The sequence below is a fragment of the Equus caballus genome, chromosome 29 (genome assembly GCF_041296265.1).
Source record: "Equus caballus isolate H_3958 breed thoroughbred chromosome 29, TB-T2T, whole genome shotgun sequence".
Lineage (NCBI taxonomy): Eukaryota > Metazoa > Chordata > Mammalia > Perissodactyla > Equidae > Equus > Equus caballus.
The window spans coordinates 33,086,098-33,100,369 of NC_091712.1; the positions used below are offsets into that span (position 1 = coordinate 33,086,098).

Genomic DNA, 14,272 nt, shown 5'->3' on the forward strand with positions numbered 1-14,272 from the left:
TGCTCACCTCGAATGACCTTTCTGTTTTGCCCTTTAGTTTTCCAAGTTCTTCCTTCAATTTTTCATTTTCATGACTCAAAGCCATTAGGCGCTCTTTGGCTTCTTTGCTCTGGATCTCAAAAAAAAGGCGTTCTTCCTTCTGTTTCTCTGTCCAGGCTGAAAGCTCCTCAAATCGCCCTTTCATAGCTTGATTATTTAGCTTCATGGCTTCTGTATGGGATTCAGAGTGATGGTGTCACACACCAGGGGGCCAGACTTGACTTAATGAATCAAACCTCACCTTAGACCACTCCACCATGTAGCTCTGAATCTACACATGCGATGCTTGGCCTGTGCCCAAGGGTCAGCTGGAAAAAGACTGGAGCAGGAGGAGTAGTTTTTGCTTCCAGACAGGACTAGTGGCTGTCATGTCATTTCTAGTCCCCAAAAGTCTCATGAAAATACAACTCATTTGTGTACCTCCACTTAGCACAAACACCTATTAATTAGCTAGAAGGGCTAAGGTCTAGCACTCCTAGATTTGAAAATTGGTCCTGCCAAAAGCCATGGCTTGAGATATTAGCACACTTTCTCTTAACAAGGTAATATTTAGGACTAACTCTGTAATACAGTCACGCGTCACTTAACGACAGGGACACATTCTGAGAAATGCATCATTAGGTGATTTTTTTGTTGTGCAAACATCATACAGTGTACTTACACAAACCTGGATGGTATAGACTACTACATACCTAGGCTATATAGTACTCATCTTATGGGACCACCATCGTATATGCGATTCATCCTTGATCAAAACGTCATTATGCGGTGCATGACTATAACAACAGGCTTTCTTTCTTTTTCCTTTTAAGTGGGCTAAATGACATTATGCCATTTCCCTGAGATACATAAAGTACTTTTTATTCTTACCTGTATCCAAAAGTAAACAACGGAAACAGTTATAGCTTTACTAAAAGCTAAATTCTGTGCTCTTTCTCCCCCCAGGGAACCAGATAGAGCGAAGGGAGCTCACCTCACCTATAAGCCTAATTACAAAGGGATTACGTGCCTGAAGGCCCTGGGGTGAAGGAAGAAACATGGGGCCAGGTGCTGCTCACCTTTCAGCTGATGATTCTCAGTTAGGAGCTCTTTCATCTGCTGCAGCAGCTCCTCTGGTGTGAACGTGTCCAGGCTTGGGTGAGCTAGATGGGGGGGTCCATTTCCTGTGGTTTCAATGGGGCTGTCCCCCTTTTCAGTCAGGCAGCTAAGTGGTTGGTGGGACATGGCAGCAGTTCCTATGGAAAAGTCATAAAACTGAAAATATAGCTGCCCCCTCCTCTGCAAGGGGTCCCCAGGAGTCTTGCAAAAATCTCCTAGCAATTGCTAATAAGTATTCCAAAAGCTGTCTACTGTCTCTCCAATTATATTTTGAACATTTTTGATTCTTCCTTTTTAAACAAAAAAAGTATATCCTAGCTTCACTGTGTATATGTGTGCATGTGTGTGTCTGTGTATATGGGTGTATAAAGGGGTACAGCGAGGAGTTGGGAAATGGAGGTGGAAATGAAGGGCATGATATGATGATCAGAAATCCTAATACGAGGAATTCAAGAGGGTTTCCATATATATTTGTAGACATGGGCAAAGTACCATTAAATTAATTTTCCCACGCAAATCTTTAAGCTCAAATCTCCATATTTTGAGTGAATTGTATGGTACGTGAATTATATCTCAATAATGCCATCAAAAAAAAAAAACACTCCATATTTTATTTCTTGTATTTTTGGCTAAGAGGAAAGGGAGAACTAACACATTTTTGGATACTTAAAATGTCTGAATCACGGGACCAGACTTGTCAGTTTCTAACCCTCACTAACACTCAACTAGAGAGCTATTTTACAAGTGATGGGGCTGAGTTACAGAGGTTTACAACTTGTCCATCGTCACTTAATAAGGGGCGCAACTGAGTATCAAGGATGATTCCAAAACTCAACCCTGTTACACAATAAAGGTGCTACTGAATACTTAGGCTTCGATATTAGATAATTTTGCAAAGTACACTAAAAACACTAAGAAATCTTGCTTAGATACTGCATATTCTGAGGCTATTTTAAGCATACCACTTTACTAAGGGGTCCATGTGGACATAAAGAAGATAGACTCTTATATCCCAACTCCACTTCTCCATGGCCTACCACGCAGGCAAATAGAAATCTCTTCTCATGACTGGCTACATTCTATAGGCAAATGTTCCTTTTCGCACTTCATGAAGATGATGATAGGCCTTTTCATGAAGAAATGCAGAGTCACTGTAGAGGAGGAAAGATAAGTGCACTCTCTCTGATATATCACTGTATCATAACATCTATGGGCGTTCTCTTAGCGCCCATATATTAAAATGCAACCAAACACATGGACGTCTTCCCCACACCAACAGAAGGCAATACGCTAGTCCCCCCCTTATCCACCATTTCAGTGCCCACGGTCAGCCATGGTCTGAAAATATTAAAGGAAAAATTCCAGAAATAAACAATTCCTAAGTTTTAAATTGCTCACTCTTCTGAGTAGCGTGATGAAATCTCACACCCTCCAGCTTTGTCCCACCTGGGATGTGAATCATCCTTTTATCCACTGTATCCAGGCTGCATATGCTACCCGCCCATTAGTCACTTAGCAGCCATCTCAGTTATCAGATGACTGTGGCTTATTGCAGGGCTTGTGTTCTAGTCACCCTTATTTTATTTAATAGTGGCCCCAAAGCGCAAGAGTAGTGATGCTGGATATGCCAAAGAGAAGTTATTGTTGTTAATCTCTCACTGTGGCTAATTTATAAATTAATGTATGTATAGGTATGTATAGGAAAAAACATAGTATATACAGGGTTCGGGACTATCCGCAGTTTCAGGCATCCACTGGGGGTCCTGGAACATACCTTGGGCAGATAAGGGGGGACTACTGTAATACGATGACCAACTCCTTTCAAAAATAAAGTTTATTTTCGTTTTCTAGAGGGTTTAGTTGGATTCCATAGCATAATATGCAACCTGAGGTCAGTTACAAAAAAGAAGCTACTTTTAAAATATCGTACACAATATACAAAGAACGGCTAAAATTGGCCCAGTAGAAAAACTGATCAATCACCCCTAAAGACTCCAATGATTGTCCTCTCTCTAAAGGCCACATTCAGACTTCCCCTGCCTAGCCCATTCCAGGGAAGTCCCTGGCACTGGCCTCTTCTCAGGGCCCACTACAAACTGGGCACATCCTGGGAGGTAGCCAGGGCCCCCTCCCTCTTCTGTCCCTGGGCAAAGAGCCAAGGGGATTCTTCTGTTAATAGTGCCGCCTGGCTTAACCAGACCCGAGGTTTCTGATACCCTAACACCGCCTTACTGTTTTACAGCTTCGGGTTTCCATTTCATTCTCCAACACTTCTGTGGCATACACTTCCACACAACAGTTTTCCCGGTCAAGAAGGCAGACCTGAACCCGGGTTTCATTTTCTCCTAGGATGTTTACTGTGTCCAGCTCACACACTTCCGACAGTAAAACCAATTCCTTTGGGATTCTCAGCTTCATTAAATATTCATATTCTGTCTCTCTGTGTCTATCTCTACGTATGTATACACACACCCAAAAACACATACATACACACATGCTCTCCTAGACACAACGGTTTATGAAGATTCCTTTCAGCTGTTCAGTAATCCCACCTCCTTAGAGAGAGGTCACTTGTTCCTCGGTGTGCCTGGGCCATCTCATAAAGCTAGAGTAGATTTTATGTCTTCCAAAGGCGTACCCTTAACCACGTCCCTTATAATGAGGAACTGGCTGTATAATCATTCCTAACCTGCGGGAGGATGTCACCCTTAAACCACCTTCGTGACCTACGGAGGAAGTCACCTGCGGCCAGCCAGGCCGGAAAAACAGGGGAAGGACGCTTTGGGATGGCCGCCCCCGCTGCCCTTTCTCACCAGGTCAGGATCGGCAGGCGCCTGTAGAGTCCCCAGGGGCAGCCCTCCCACCGGAGGGGACGCCCCACCCCTCGCCACCCACATCCTACAGCCTCAGAGGCGCAGGCAGGCACAGCTTCCAGGGCAGACAAGGAGCCCCCCGCCCCCGCTCACCCAGCGCCCGCGCTCCGGCCTCTCCGGGGGTCACTGCTTCCTCGGCATCGCGCCCACTGGGGGAGGGCTCCCGACCCGGATGCAGACTAGGGGATCGGCCAGGGTGCTTGCGAACAGCGAGAGCTGACGTGCTGCCTCGCGACCCCGCCCAGCGCTTGCTCAGCTGACCGCGGTGCCAGGCCGGGGAATTTCCCGGGCCCCGCCCCTCCTCAGGCCCCGCCCACCTCCCCCTTCCGCCCCGCCCTCCGCAGGCCCCGCCCCTCCTCACTCCTGCCCCCGCCCGCAGAGTCCCAACGCCGCGGGTCCTGAGGTTCAAGGCCTGGAGGCCAGGCCAAGCGGGGTGCGCCAAGGTGTCAACGTGGCTACGGTGACGGACAGCGTTAATTAAAATAAATTACTAATTAAAATCAAAGTGTGCAGAGTCGGTCTTTCTTGCGGGGGTGCCTATCGAAGGCCAGAGCCACAGGGGGTCGCTGCGCCCCACGGAAAGAGGAGGACGGTCCCAGGCGTCCTTGGAAGGAAGTCTCCATTTCTGTTAAAAAGGCTTACACCTCGATTTAGTTAACTGACCATGCATGGCTTTCCACCCGATTTTGCCCTTAAAATAAACCTCTCGTTAAAAACAAAAAGTCGGCAGGATGTTTCTTGGGCTCTCATTCCCAGGGATCAGGCCATCTGTTGACGCCTGGATGCTTCAAGTGCCCCCAAGCAGGTGGGATTACTGGATTGAGGTGGACTGTATCTGGGAAGCAGTCTTCGCTGCCGTGTGGATCCACTGTACCGCAGGAAGGAAGATGCCTCTGGATTACTAGTAGAATTAAAAGGGAGGAAACAAGACGAGGAAGGAGGGAGAACTGTCCTTGTTTGCATCCTAAGCACCGCGAGAAGGGATGAGCAAGGACGCAGACATGGGACGCAAAAGGCGTCTGATCGCCAGGTCAAGGTCGGCCAAGGCGGTGCAGCCAGTGCTGCCGGCAACAAGACCCTCGTGCGAGACAAGAAAACAGAAATTAGGGCGGGGTACCAGGAGGGCTGCGACAGAGAGAGGCTAGGAGCACGTTCGAGCGGAAGACCTTGAAGGACTTCACACGGGGGTAAAAACTTGGTTTACGAACCAAGGGGCTGACGCTGCTCAACTCTTTGGGAATACGCAGCACGTGGTTGCGCATCCACGCTGCTCACTGGCTGGAGGAAAATGAAAAAAAAAAAAAAAAAAAAAAACTCATGCAAATAGGAAAAGGCGGACGCGCCCTCTCCTGGCTTCCCGGAAGGATTCAGTTTTGCTATGTGTATCGAGATTGGCTTCGCCGGCTTCCCCGCGCCGCCGGCTCCCCCTCCCAGGCCTTTAACGCCACCCCTGGAGGACGGCAGGGAGGGTTCTCAAGTCGGTACCTGCCCCCACACCCAATTCCCGTGGGTCCCTCTTGGGCCTGTTAGGGGCGCCTGGGGCTTCCTTCTACTATTTTAAACCGTATTTAGGTGAGATAAAATGAGTATCAGAGAAGCTCTGGATTAGGCGGGCGGCGGGAGGAGGAGGGGGTTTCATACACAAGGCTGCCCACGCTGTGGAGTGGGAAGGTCGGGGGTGAGTTTCTGGTAGAGAGAGTGATCAAGGTAGTTTTCTCCTGACCCACTTGCTCTCAGCATGGCGGGAGTCCTCTGAAGCGTGGAGCACCCCCACCACTTCTGAGCTACGTCACCTTGGACAAGTTACCTCATCTTGCTGTGCCTCATTCTCTCTATCTGTAAAATGGGGCCTATAATACATGTCCCAAATCCAAAACGTTCTGAGAACCAAAAGCCTTTCTTATTTCTTAGTTCATTTGGAGGCAAAACATGACCTAAACTGATGTAAAGTTATTTACAGTATTTAGACCACTTGATGTGGTTATTTATTTGTTTCATTGAAGGAACATTAATTAGTTTGTGTGAGATCTACTGCAGACTCTCTTGGAATGCTAAGTTGTATAAATTACATGGATTGTATTACCTTGCTAAAGTGCAAAAAAATTCTGAATTCTGAAACAGAGCTTGCTCCAAAGGCTTTAAATAAGGGATCTGGATCTGCAGCACCTACTACCTAAGGTCACTGTGAGGGTTAAAAGGATACTGCTGTGAAACCCTCAGAACACTGCCTGGGGCACAGAGTGGGTGGCTATTGTCGAAGCTAGCGGTGCTATAGCGTTAGAGCCAGCTCTGTGTCTTAGCGGAAGAGTCGAGGGTGGTTCCTCCTTCCTCTCACATTTCCTGGAGTAGATGGAATCTAAGTGCAGCTAAGAAAACTGAAATTACAGCATGCTTTTAGCTGTTCACCGATGCGGTTTGTGGTAAGTGAATGCAAAGCAGTGTGGTAGGGTATTTATTGAGACAGTCATTTGTTTCATGATCTCTGTGTTCCTCCCCACCCCCTCCCTAACCCCCTCTGTTTGGAAAAGGCAGGCAGTCCCTTTGTGTTTCCTATTTCAAGGGCATTGGTGAGACTCTTGGAAGACCAACCTTTTTTCTAGTCTTTTGAGAAAGTCCAGTCTCGCTAAGGACGTTGTTGACTCCCGGGGTCCTGGAAGGGGAGGGGAGGGAGCCCAGGTGGGGTGCAGGGCTTTCACGGCAGTTGGAGGGAAGGGTGACTCCTCCAGAGTGGAAGAGGGGTGAAGGTTGGTGGTACCATGAGCATCAAGGACTCAGGCCTCAGCTGCTGCAGCGCCAGGACACATGGCAAGCTCTTGGAAGGGCATAGCTATGTGATGCAGCTTACTGGACCTTGGGAATCTGCTCCCACAGCTTCAGCAGATTCTGGAGTCCAGTCTTGTCACTGGAAATAACAAAGAAACCTGCTTTTTCCCTAAAAGAACCTGTAGGTTGGATAATGAGGTTAATAGCATCAAAGTTAATAGACTGAACAATAAATGGCCCAAGCTCCAGTGGGTATCAAAAGCCCTTCTTGATTTTGCATGGCCATAGGGAAGGAGAGTCTCCACTCAAAGCTACAGGGATGCCTGCAAGTGGATTTCCCTATACTTGCTCCTAGGGCACGGGCTGGGTGGAGAGAAAATAAAGATATGTAACATTTTTATGCACATCTGAGCTAGCAGACTAATACTCATACTTGAACCACTAGATCCAAAAGACTACCTATACTATGATTCCGGATACATTAAATGTCCAGAAAAGAGAAATATAAAGAGACAGAAGGCAGACCTGTGGGTCCCTGGAGTGGCTTTGATGACATACAAGCTTGAGGGAATTTTGGGGCTTGATGAAAATATTCTAAAACTGGATTGTAATAAGGATTGAGCAACTCTCTCAGCATAATTAAAATCACTGAATTGTACACTCACAATGGGTGAATTTTGTGGTGTGTAAATTATACCTCAATAGAGCTACAAAAACACCACCAAAAAGAACACTAGAGCCTGAAATAAATAATAACTATGACCGGTAAAGGGTATGCCTCTTCCTCTGTGGGGCCACCGGTACAGTGGCCATGTCAATAGTCTACTCTGTAGATGAGCTGGCTCTGGGCTTTGTTTCAGTTTTAGTTAGATTCAGTTCACCATTGGCTACAAATATTCAGAGGATGGGTTCCTCAGAAAGTTAAACAGGATTACCATAGCATCCAGCAATTCCACTCTTAGGTATACACTCTAAAGAATTGGAAATGGGGACTCTGACAAGTGCATGGATATGGCTCTAATCAGTTGTTTTCCTCTTACTGGCATCTGGCTTTGCAGCATCTGCCAGTATGAGGAGTGAGATGTGTAGTCGAGGCTTCCATCAGAGTGAGGCTCTGGGATTAGGGTCAAACCTGCCGCTAATTTGTAGCAGCCTTAGCTGTCTTGAGTCCTTGGAACAATGGCTCTGGTTTATGAACAGCCAGAGCACAGCGTGTGTGTGTGTGTGTGTGTGTGTGTGTGTGTGTGTGGTCTGCTCTTCCTTCCTCTCCTTTGTCCCAAGTCTCTAAATTGTGAGACGCAACTCATCAGGAAGGAGTTGAGTGTTTATCCTTTGGTGACCTTAAGTCCTCTGTAAATATTAAATAAGAATACCATAGTAATAATACTACAGATTAAGTCCTTCCTACTCCTTTCCACTATGTACACACAGACACTGCCTTAGTCCCTGCCACCTTTTCTATCAAGTCAAAGCAGAGCATGGATTAAATGTTAAATCCTTGTTTCCTTGTTTTGCTATAAAACTGTTGTGAGTTCCTGGAGCAAAATTTTCTCTTAAATTGTTAATTAGCCAGAGCCAGTGAATTGGGAAAATAATCACTATAAGACACGGCAATTCTCGGTCATGGTCTGAAAAGCATTGCCTTTATCTTCTTTGGATACCTGAGGAGTGAGAAATGGCCTGGGTGTCTCATTTTCTACATAGTTTCTTGCTTCTGATTAAATAATTCATCTGTCAGGGTTGGAGCACAGGTGATTTATCTTTTTTCCATTTCACTCATTTTTTCCAAAATGGGATGTCTCACTTCTCTGTGGAAATGCATGATGGAGTGGGGGACACGAGCGTGGCTGTCAGGCCCCCCGGGCTCGACCTGAGAACTCAGGAAGGGACAGAGTGCCCTGGGCCTTGCTCTCTTCATTGGTGAGGTCAAGAGGAGGCAGCGGTGATCTCTTAGTTTCCCCAGCTCTGAAAAAATGAGAATTCCTTTTGGTTCATTATATTTGGTATCCTATTTTACTAGAGCCAAATTACCTTAATTTCAGTGTAGGCTTTTCTTTCTTGAGTTGATCAGGGTTTTCCAGAGAAACAGAAGCAGTAGGATGTAAATATACAGAGAGAGAGATGTATTATAAGGAATTGCCTCGTGCGATTATGGAGGCTGAAAAGTTCCAGGAGCTTCAGTCGGCAAGCTGGAGACCCAGGAAATCCGCTGGTGTAGCTCCAGTCCTAAGGCCAGTAGGTTCGAGACCCAGGAAGAGGATGTTTCCGTCTGAATCTGAAGGCAGGAAAAAACCAGTGCTCCAGCTCAAAGCTGTCAGGCAGGGGGAATTGCCTCTTCTTTGGGGGAGGGTCAGCCTCCAGTTCTATTCAGGCCTTCAACTGATTGGATGAGGCCCACCCACGTTATGCAGGGTCATCTGCTTTACGCAGTCTTCATTTAAATGTTAAACTCATCTGAAAACAGCCTCACAGAAACACCCAGGTTAATGTTTGACCAAATATCTGGACACCCTGTGGCCCAAAGAGGTTGCCACATAAAATGAACCATCGTACTTCTGTAGAGGCTAACATCATGCTTGGCTAGTTAAATTGTCATAGATGATTTTGCAATTTGAAAAGCTACAAGTCCCCTGTTTTCATGAAGAAATATATTTATAAATGGCTTTCCAACAGACTATAGTAAACCTGCCTTAGCTGGATTGCCTGTGGCCTTTCATACCCACAAAAACTCAGTGTTCCTCTCACCAAGCTACAGTAACCCTTTTCTTTTTTCATGGACAGAGTTCCTGTTCCCCTCATCTGAGGCCAGTAGACAGTTATTAAATTTATAGACCTGATGCCCTGGTGAGTAGTAACACAGCTTTCTCTGGGGCTTGTCTCCTCAGATCTTCACAACTGCATGCTGGGAGCACACTTCTTTCTTTCCTAAGGTCCATGGTTCAATTCTCCAGCTGATATAGCTTTAAATTTTGCGACTAATTACCCCATTGTTATTCCTGACCTCATCCATTCCTCTTTCTGGTTCCATTGGGAACTAAGGGAGAAAATAACTTAGATTACACAAGAGTTGTTCCAATGCAGAAGTCACATAAAGCAATTCTCACTAAGTTAACTTGATCCGACCCCGGGAGGTGGGAAAAAAGTCTCAGCCAAAATACACTTCTTACAGAGACCCTTAGATCTTCGTGGACTAGCATGGCGATGGGGGCCAAGTTTTGAAGAGCTGGCTGTGAAAACTCCAAGAGGAAGGTCTGTTTGCGAACTCGCAAGTGCTCAGGCAGCATTTCCTACTGCACGAATTTCGGAGATCTCACATAAATTTAGAGCCTTCCCATTCATGGGGTCTTATTATAATTCTGGGAAACTGCTCCGTTCTGTTTATTATAGAAACAAGGGGAGAGTCTCTGTGAATCTTTTTATAAAATGGTTTCCTGTCTACCTTGGCTCCCATCCTTGTAAATGTTTTTATTCACCTTTAGGGAAAAAGTATATTTTAGTTGATTCTGGCTTGTTTGGCTCAAGTGTACTTTCTTTGTGTGTTGCTGAAATGCCACCCAGCGACTACTCTCTGCCCTAGGACCCTTTCTTCCCTGCTCTTATCCCCCACCCTCTAATTTAGCACCTTCACTCTCTCTTTGTCCCATCAACCCTTCCCACTGGAAGGCTATATGACACAGCAGTGACAATTTGGTGTGCTTTCAGTCTAGGGTGTTACCTTTCCAGCCTTTTGCATTTAGGATTATTTCTAATTTTGTGATAAAAGCTTTGTCTGTTAAAGGAATTTCAGGGATTCACCAGCAGGGAAAAATTTTTTTTTAAGGTTAGGCCTTTCCCAGTAAGTTTTTTTTTTTTTTTTTTGAGGAAGATTAGCCCCAAGCTAACATCTGCTGCCAGTCCTCCTCTTTTTGCTGAGGAAGCCTGGCCCTGAGCTAACATCCATGCCCATCTTCCTCCACTTTATAAGTGGGATGCCTACCACAGCATGGTGTGCCAAGTGGTGCCATGTCCGCACCCGCGATCCGAACCAGCGAACCCTGGGCTGCCAAAGCGGGACGTGCGCACTTAACCACTGCACCACTAGGCCGGCCCCATCCCAGTAAGCTTGAAATCAGACATATAAGGAGATTTCATCTCACCTACAAGAAACTATCATATGTTTGACTCTATCATGAAAAGAGGGAGAAGTTTGGGAGCTTCTATAGAGGGGGAGTAGACAGAATTTCGGGATGATTGGATGTGACAGGTGAGAAGAGAGTTGTGGAAGATAAGAATTTCTGCTCTGGGTAACGGTAGGACCATTAGCTGAGATGGAAAACACAGGATGGACAGCAGCGTTGGCGAGAAGATGACTAGTCCTGTCTGAGGAATGTGGAGTACCTGTGGGACACGTGTGCTTGACATCCATAATCCTTTGGGAAAATGGGTCTGAACCTCAGCAGAAAGATTAGGCTTGAAAATATGGCCTTAAGAGTCATCCTCAGAAATCTCCTCTATGAGGGCTGAATTCTAGAGAATTCTTCCAATTTAAGAAGGGCTCAAAGGAAACAGAAAGTTGAAGAGGAAACAAAGGGAGGAGCCATAGAGGGAAAAATGAAACTGTGCGTGTTCCAGAAGGAAAGGGAGGAAAAGGGTAGAGAAGAAGCGGCTCATTGACAGTGTCAAAGGCCATGGAGCCGTCAGAAGGACGGGAAAAGTAGGTTTAGGATTTGGAGATTTCAGTCAAGCAATTCCCATCGACTTCAGAAGAATAAACAGTAACAGTAAATTGTCTTCTTGTCTTTGTATGATTAAATGTGTTCATAAATGTTAAATAAACTTATTATGTAAAAATGACCTTCTGAGGAGGTGACCATTATTTCTAAGCTCCACAACATAATTTATGTGGTCAGCCGTGTATTTCTTGAAATGAATCAGACTCTGGAGAATCTGAGGAGAAAATTTGTTCTAAACCTAATTCTACATATACCTCAATGTTCCGTTAACTGAAAAAATGCTTCCCTCCTTCCCATCTTGTCTCCTGGATGCCCCTTAATGCCTCACTTGCTTCTTTTGCCTAAGTTTTTGGAGACAAGGGCGGGCAGGTGAGAGGCAACCTGTCTCAATATATTCCCTTGGTGGCTTCGATTATTTGTAATATGTCATCTCTGGCAGATCTGCGGCTTAGTTCTCATCCCTGGTTCTCATGTCAACTTTCAAGATCAAAAACCCATTTCTCAGTATGATTCATCCTACTTGAAGTCTTGTGCTAATTGTAGTTGTCTGACTCCTCTGGATTTTAGGAGATATCATCTTAGGGTGCTCCTTCTTCTGTTTATAAACATTGGTTTGCTCAATGCATGCTTCCCCTTCATTCATTCTAAGATTTATATCTCTCCTGTGGAATTAGAATCTTTCAATCTTTGGAGCAGCATGTGAATCCTTCTATCCTTCTCAACACTATTTCCAAATTGTTGGGTCTTTTTATGGTAACTAGGAACCACCATTAATAAAAAATGACTAAATGGTGAATAAGACTGCCCAAACATTCTGCATATAATAAATTCTCTAACGTGAGTTTAGTGTGGTTTAGCTTTGCTAGGATTTGATTGAGGCTGCTGTGTACGGTTGTGCAGGCTGCTCACTGCACAGTTGTGCTTGGCTATGGGGATGATTGCAGGCTGAAGTGGAGCTGGCACTGTACTCACCAAGCCATGTGCTTTGGTTGGGGCCATGTCTTCCCAGGGAAGCAACTCCTTTTTCTAATTCACCCAAACTCCCTGTATCTACTGGCAGAGCCCTGATTTGATCATTTTATGTAGCTCTTCAGCCTACAATGTTACCACGAGACGGAGGGAGCAGTATAGCCCTTGCCCAGACAGTCTTAACGCGAGCACACCCAGAAAGTCTGGAAGAACATATAAATCTTACCCTCAGTTTCCAGCAGTACATTCCAGCCCATTATAGAGTTCACAAGGCGAGTTGTAGCGATGGCCCCTCTGCTCCATACAGCTAGCTCCCTGCTGCACTTTCTCCAGTGGCCCCAGACTATACTTCTTGCTCCAATGTAGCCACCATCTTATGATAGGGAAGAAAGCCCCTTTCCCTTTGGACCTCCTTTTACCCTCCCATCGCCCATAACCCTTCTGTGCTCTTGTCTCACCCTTCCCACTTCCAGGGTCCTGACCCTCTTGTGCTGGTTTGCAGGCCTTCCATCTGGCCATCTGTAACTGGGTGCCCTGTTGTTGATTCTTTTTTTTTTTTTTTTTAAAGATTGGCCCTGAGCTGACATCTCTTGCCAATCTTTCTTTTTTCCTTCTTCTTCTTCTTCTCCCCAAAGCGCCCCCAGTACGTAGTTGCATATTCTAGTTGTAGGTCCTTCTGGTTCTGCTATGTGGGATGCTGCCTCAGCATGGCATGATGAGCGGTACTAGGTCTGTGCCCAGGATCCAGACTTGTGAAACCCTGGGCCGCAGAAGTGGAACACGTGAACTTAACAACTTGGCCACAGGGCCAACCCCTGTTGTTGATTCTTGATGGGGAGAGGAGCAGGGGTGGGTGTGGAGGAGGGAGAGGGCCACAGAGGCTGCCAGATAATGTCAGCACTGCCCATACCCCCTTAAAAGCTTTCCCCGTGTCACAGAGGCTAGGAGTTCCTCTGTTCTCAGCCTGGAGCTGTGGGCATCTGTGACCACGGCAGTGGTTTTCTGAATTTACCAACCTCTGGGTGGCAGCTGCAACTTCTGACTTCCTGGACCACAGCTCTGGAGAGAAACCTGAATGCTAGTGGTAAACCTCTTGATGCTCATTGTAGGAGCCTTTTGTAGAGATTGGGAGTTTTATCCATAACTCCCCAAATCTCAAAAATAATTGCCTTAAGTCTTTTTGCTTTTTAAACTTATTCCACTTCAATGGCTCCAGCTGTGTCCCTTTTTTTTTGTTGTTTTTTTTCCAGGGGAAGATTCACCCTAAGCTATCATCTGCTGCCAATCTTCCTCCATTTTTCTTCCTTTACCCGCCCCCCCCCCCCCAACCAGAGCCCTAGTACATAGTTGTGTATAGTTGTAAGTTCTTCTAGATGTTCTGTGTGAGCCACCACCACAGCATGGCTACTGACAGATGAGTGGTGTAGTTCCTCACCAGGGAATCGAACCCAGGCCACAGAAGTGGAGTGCGCCAAACTTTAACTGCTAGGCCATCAAGGCTGGCTCCTTAAGTTTTAAATATTGATGATAAGAGTGACTTGGAATTGTTATGCCAACTTCTTTAGAAATATTATAAAAGAATGATTAGCCATCTATGTGGCATTTAAAACTCACACGTTTTGAGTTTCACTTCCTTTCACTTATCATTGATACAAGATGTATTTTCCAAGTAAAAACTACTCAGTTATAAACTCCTTGAGGGATTTGTTCCAAAACTTATTCTCTGTTTCTCCTATTGGCCATCTTTACCTTTCTTGGAACCTTCTTCGCTGGGCCTAGAAGCATATGGAAGTCCCTGCCATTCTAAAAATAACTCCA

At 45.8% G+C, this 14,272-nt stretch overlaps 1 protein-coding gene and 1 long non-coding RNA gene across 6 annotated transcripts in view; one reads left to right on the forward strand and one right to left on the reverse strand.

The window, feature by feature from the left end:
- The window catches only part of OPTN (optineurin), a 34,646-nt gene extending 30,314 nt beyond the window's left edge, over positions 1-4,332 (reverse strand). For 2 of the 5 annotated variants that reach the window (XR_011434024.1, XM_005606922.4), the window contains exons 1-3: positions 4,104-4,332; positions 1,098-1,274; positions 8-210 (exon numbers count right to left, since the gene is read on the reverse strand). Coding sequence is in view for 3 of the 5 variants with exons in the window: in XM_005606922.4 (XP_005606979.1) it covers positions 8-210; positions 1,098-1,263 (369 nt within the window). In the remaining 2 variants the exon portion in view is untranslated. Of the gene's footprint in view, positions 1-7; positions 211-1,097; positions 1,275-2,174; positions 2,289-3,950 lie in introns of all 5 variants that reach the window. The other 3 variants (XR_011434025.1, XM_070255348.1, XM_023632236.2) reach the window with 2 other exon arrangements.
- A 1,951-nt stretch (positions 4,333-6,283) lies between these two features.
- The window catches only part of LOC138921448 (uncharacterized), a 64,613-nt gene continuing 56,624 nt past the window's right edge, over positions 6,284-14,272 (forward strand). The window contains exon 1 of the long non-coding RNA XR_011434028.1: positions 6,284-6,430. This is a non-coding gene — a long non-coding RNA (uncharacterized lncRNA). The remainder of the gene's footprint in view (positions 6,431-14,272) is intronic.